Source organism: Lathyrus oleraceus, chromosome 5 (assembly GCF_024323335.1).
Source record: "Lathyrus oleraceus cultivar Zhongwan6 chromosome 5, CAAS_Psat_ZW6_1.0, whole genome shotgun sequence".
Classification (NCBI taxonomy): domain Eukaryota; kingdom Viridiplantae; phylum Streptophyta; class Magnoliopsida; order Fabales; family Fabaceae; genus Lathyrus; species Lathyrus oleraceus.
In genome coordinates this window covers 626043419-626049418 of record NC_066583.1, presented here as the reverse complement: position 1 = coordinate 626049418, position 6000 = coordinate 626043419, and the positions used below count along the sequence as shown (strand labels likewise).

General features: G+C 33.8%; 1 protein-coding gene across 1 annotated transcript; it reads left to right on the top strand.

The window, feature by feature from the left end:
- Positions 1-2994: 2994 nt before the first annotated feature.
- LOC127087253 (UDP-glycosyltransferase 92A1) lies at positions 2995-4939 on the top strand. Its single transcript, XM_051028117.1, has one exon. It carries the CDS (start codon positions 3305-3307, stop codon positions 4781-4783), a length of 1479 nt encoding a protein of 492 aa, XP_050884074.1. The 5' UTR covers positions 2995-3304; the 3' UTR covers positions 4784-4939.
- The last annotated feature ends 1061 nt before the right edge of the window (positions 4940-6000 follow it).

Here is a 6000-nt window from a genome sequence, read left to right as displayed (position 1 = left end):
GGAAATTATTTCTCCTAACTCATGGATTTGTGGTTACTATCCTTGGCATCATTATGGAGTTATGGACTTAAAACTAGGATATTGACCCTTGCTTTGGAATTTGTGGCTTAAGACCTTGGAACTCATCTGATACCTATGACTTTGGAGTTCTCTGTGAAGACTTGACTTGGTTACTTTGGATTCATCTGATACATGGATTACTATTTGCTTATTTTGTTTGCTTGAGGCTTAATCCAAATGAGGGAATTCTAGCTTGCCTTATGTCATAAAGCTTGTTATCTCTTGGTTAGATATTTCTTCTTTAGCTTTTACCTTATGCTTTAAGATAGCCTCTTCTTCTCTTCCCCTTCTTTAATTTACAAAATCCTCCTTCTTTTTCAAAACCTTCTTGTTTTAAACTTTGACCATTTTTCTCAATAAACCTTGACTTTTGTCAAGTGATTTTCAAAATCTTTTTCTTAATAAATGTAAATCCATCTTAAGCATATTTTTCAAAAGATTAAAAAATGTCTAACTCATTCAAATAAGTTTTGTGCCTTTCTGCACTTTTCCCTTTAAAACTTTTCTCAAGGCATTAGACATGAGTCATTTCCATAGTTGAGTTATAATTCTCCTATCTCCATGGTATTGATGATAATTCTTTTCTATTTATGAGAGCTAGTGGCATACTTGTTGATCCTTATCCAAGTCGGAGTCCATCTTATGATGATGCAAAGTTCTCATACTTGTGGGTGACTAGTTGGGTATTCTACTTAAAATGATGAAATGTCTTTTCCATAAAAAATAAACCAAAACAAACTCTATTTTGTTATTTTTACCACGAACTACGAGGTTTTGATCCTCCATTGCACTTTGTTGGTACGTAGGCATGAGACTTTAAAAGTCTTGGCAAACACCAAATCATAATAAAATGCTTCTTTTCCCATCCCTCCAATATTTTAACAAACAACACCCTTTTTCAAGCTAAAATATGCATAATTTCAAAGAGGCTCCCATGGAGTACCATGGATGTTTAGGGTGCTAATATCTTGCCTTTGCATAACTAACCCTCTGACCCTTGTTCTCTTTTTGTTAGTTTTGTTTTAAAACTTCTTTGGATTTTGTTCGTACTTTTTCCATTTTCCTTTGGAAACAATAAAAGTGTGGTGACGACTCTTGCTTTGCGAGTTAAGTTAATCAATAGCTTAATCTCATAAAAATTACCGCTACACCATGCAGCCTCCGTCATCGTCGAATCAGTGATTTTCTCAAACACGTTCGCATCCACACGTTGATGGATGTAGAACAACGCCTTTTGATCCTTCTTCCTCATATCACGTTGAGCATTCCTCTGTGCATCTGTTGCATTTGTCGAAGTGCAATCGGAATGTAACTATCATTGACGAGATAAAAAATATCTTGAGCATCAAACAACATACGCATCTGAATTATCCACCGATTCCAGTTCTTGTCATCGAACACTAGAAACTTAGTACTTAGACTACTGTTTCTGTTCATCTTCAAACTTGTGCAATTCACTCAGATCTCACCAAATACTAGTGTTTCTCAATCCCGCAGAATCAAGAAATGTGATTATGTTACGATTCTGATCAAAAGATCAACACGAATTCAAGAAACGAAATCAATCACACAACGCCTCATTATTCACTCGTGTTTCCCTATGGATCTGAACCGGAGCTCTAGATACCAATTATTGATGTACAAGGTAAAGATAAGAGAGAGAGAGAGAGAGAGAGAGAGAGAGAGAGAGAGAGAGAGAGTAAAAAAACTTCAACTACTCTTACAAAAAAGGTTATAGCAAAATGATTGCACATACACTGTTGTACACATATTGTTGACAACTACACTTGTTTATATATACAAACAATAATGTCACATAAGCAACAATGCTAACATACATTAGTTAGATTAAACTTAACAAAATTAATACTACTACTACTACCACTAATTATGAATTACTTCTAATATTTATAAGTACTATAATACTCAAATATTTAAAAGAGAAAAATTGAATAAAATAAAAATAAAATTTTGTGAGGTAATAAAATCAATATGTTATTTTGGAGTAAGACAATATAAGTAGAAAAATGTTATTCTTACACTATATTGTACACATACATTGTATTTTATTGTTCATTAATACGGTGAATAATAAAATATTATAATAATATATTATTTTAAAAAAGATATATGCTTTTTTTTATTATTTAGACGTTTATTAACCAATTTCATAACTTTTTAAACCAATTTAGGTGGCTATTCATAACTTTTTTAACCAACTTCATAATTTGTAGTAACCAATTTAGGTGGTTATTCAAAATTATTTTTAATATGTGGACATTTATTAACCAATTTCATAGTCTCATTAATTAATTTTTTACTTTTCATTAATCAACTTTGTTTATTACTAAAAATTATTTTTAATATCTAAATATTTATTAATCAACTTCCTCACTTCATTAACCAACTTTTTACATTCAATTAACCAATTTTTTTCAATACTTTAAGTCACTATTCACGTGGACCGTTCATAGACACTGTTGTTCACGTCTATTGTTCATGTATTATTCATAAATATATTATTTTATTTTTAAAATACACTATTCACCGTATAAATACGGTAAATAATATATACAATGTAAGTATTTGATGTAGAAAATAGTGCAGAAATAACAATGCTGATATAAATATTAATATAATTTTTTTTTAAATTTATAACTATGCTCTGAGTTAGTCTAATAGATAATAGATAGTGGATTTTTTTAAGATTGGGCTAAAAAAAACTGAAAAAAATTAGAACAAACCCTATATTTTGAATTAACAATTCATTAAAAGTATCTGATTTTGATAACTCTATATACGAATCCAATTTTGATAGCTCTATATACGAGTACTAGTTCTCTTAAAATAAAATACCTCACACACCTCACACCTAATTATTTTTAAAAAAAAAGATAGAAACTTTTAGGAAAGACATCAACGTGTAGCATAAAGTCAAAGTCAGAAAATTTTACTATTCATAACAAATCCATAGCAAAATCATAAGTTTAGTCAAATTTTCATTAAAATATTAAAATTTAATTGGAGTTTTAATTCTCAAATCTCACCTACTCCCAAAATTTATTTCATCATAAAACATTTTAATTTTAATTTTAATTCTTACCTCAAAAAACTCACCTAAAAAGTGATTATGAACCTTGAAGTAGACCAAAACATAGCCCAAATTAAAAGCTACCAGATCTTCAATTCTAGACAACAGAACTAGACTAATCACTGTCAGAAAAACACACGACCAACAACAACCATGGCAGAAGAAAAACAATCAATAGTGCTATTCCCATTCATGGCACAAGGTCACATAATCCCTTTCTTAGCCTTAGCCCTTAACCTCGAACAAAAATCCAAAAACTACAACATCACCATAATCAACACTCCTCTCAACATTCAAAAACTTCAACCCTCTCTTCCACCACATTCCTCCATCAAACTCCTCACCATCCCTTTCATCTCTTCCGACCATAACCTCCCACCTAACATAGAAAACACCGACACTGTCCCTTATAACCTCGTCATCAAACTGATCCAAGCTTCTCTTTCCCTCAAATCACCCTTCAAAAACATCATTAAAAACATCCTCAACCAACAACATAAAATCTGCATAATTTCTGATATATTCTTCGGTTGGACTTCAACCGTCGCTAAAGAACTCGGTGTTTTTCATGTTATTTTCAGTGGTTGCAGTGGCTATGGTTTGGCTTGTTATTATTCTCTATGGATGAATCTCCCTCACCGCTTCACAGACTCGGATGATTTTCCTTTAACTGATTTTCCAGAAGCGCGTTTGATTCAAAGAAATCAATTACCGAACAATATTTCACAAGCGGATGGATTCGACGATTGGTCGGTTTTTCAACGGAAGAATCTCTCTGACTGGGTCAACTCGGATGGAATTTTGTTCAACACGGTTTCAGAATTCGACTCGGTTGGACTAAACTACTTCACCCGGAAACTCAAAATTCCGGTGTGGCCGATCGGACCGGTTGTTCTTTCCGGTTCACGAGGGAAAGGAAGTGAAATAAGCCCTAGTTTTTACAAAGAATGGCTCGATTCGAAGCCATTGAATTCGGTTCTGTTCGTTTGTTTTGGATCTATGAACACGATTTCGTCTGAACAAATGATGCAACTTGGAATCGCGTTGGAGAAAAGTGGAAAAAATTTCATCTGGGTAGTGAGGCCACCGATTGGATTTGACATAAACTCAGAATTCAAGCCTCAAGAGTGGTTACCATCAGGGTTCATGGAGAAGATTCTAGAAACAAAGAAGGGTATAATAGTAAATAACTGGGCTCCTCAGGTTGAGATTCTGTCACATGGGTCAGTTTCTGCGTTTTTGAGTCATTGTGGTTGGAACTCGGTGTTGGAATCGTTGAGTCATGGTGTACCGATTCTTGGGTGGCCTATGGCAGCTGAACAGTTTTTTAACTGTAAGTTGTTGGAAGAAGAGATTGGTGTTTGTGTTGAGGTTGCTAGAGGGAAGAGCTGTGAGGTGAAGAATGAAGAAATTGTTGATAAAATTGAGTTGGTTATGAGTGAGTGTAGTGAAAAAGGGTTGAAGATTAGAGAGAATGCTTGTAAGGTTAGGGAGACGATAATGAATGCTTTGAGAGATGAAAATGGTGATGGGTTTAAGGGTTCATCTGTTAGGGGTATTGATGAGTTTTTAGCAGCTGCTGGGAAGAGCAATAAGGGGATAGTGAATGAGTCATTTGTGTTTGGAGATTAGAAATTTGAGTAATATGTGACTATTGTTAGTTGAATTTTAATCTATTTTCATGAAAATTGTGATGTGTCCGTGTGTGCAGTGAAATTAAATGATTGTTTTTTTAATGTAGTTTTGTTCTGTTTAGTACTGTAATGATATGCAAGGGTTTTACTATTATTTTGTTTATGTTTTTATAGACGTGAAAGAGGAATATACAAGGTTAATAGGATTAGAAAGGGAAGTTTCTATTTGAGTGACAAATATGCAAGTTTCGATTTCAATTGTAGACCAATTTTTTTTCTTCATTTTATAGTAAAAAAGGACCACTTTTACCAGCAGCAGTCTATAGATTAATTTTATAACAATTGAAAAACTACTTAAATTTAAATTTAGACGGTTTGATATTTTTTTTAATGGAATCAAATATTAAATGGTTGACTTCCTCGATACTAGTTAGAGATAATTTTAAATAATTGATGAAGTGTCTGTAAATATTTTTTTATATAGTTATTGTCTGTTTTTTTCTCATTTCTCATTTCTTGATGTCCCTTGTATAGGTCTATTCCTCACCCCCAACAATCATGTCTTTCTTCCTGCATTCAAAGCCTAGAAAATCATCACCGTTTTATCATTTAATTTCACTTGTTAATGACTTGCAACACTTGCTTCATTATGTGTCGTTATGACCTTTCAGACTGTTTCTAGATGGTGGTCCTTCGTCTGACTATTGTCTCGGCTTATCCGAGTTTCATACCCGACGACATGAGGCTCTCCACCTCGGCCCATCAGGACCCCCAACCTGGCAATACGATGACTTCGTTAGGTCGAGTTATATCTCAGGTATCCCTTAGGTGAGTCTGTGTTCTAGCTTTGTCTACTACCCAGCTTCCACCTGAATCATGCCTACTTCATCACATACTTCTTCCAATTTTACACATCGACTGGTCAAAATAATTTGCGGGATGTACATAAGCCCCCCGAGGATGAAATCTGAAAGAGTGAAATGTTTGGACAAAAGAAGCCAGGAACATTTTTTGTCCACCATGGGGCCGAGCTATAATTCGGCCCTAACATACCGTTGTTTGTTCTATAGACCCGACTTAGTGATGTGGGAAATCATGGCAGACGTGGGGGCGTATCTTTGTCAGATTTTCTCTTTCTTCTGTAATGATGATTTTTATGAGGAATTGATTTTCTTCAGAAATCCCAAATGCCTCATATTTTAGAATCGTTAAAAA

Coding starts and splice junctions, on each gene's coding strand:
- LOC127087253 (XM_051028117.1), top strand. CDS start 3,305: ATGGCAGAAGAAAAACAATCAATAGTGCTATTCCCATTCATGGCACAA.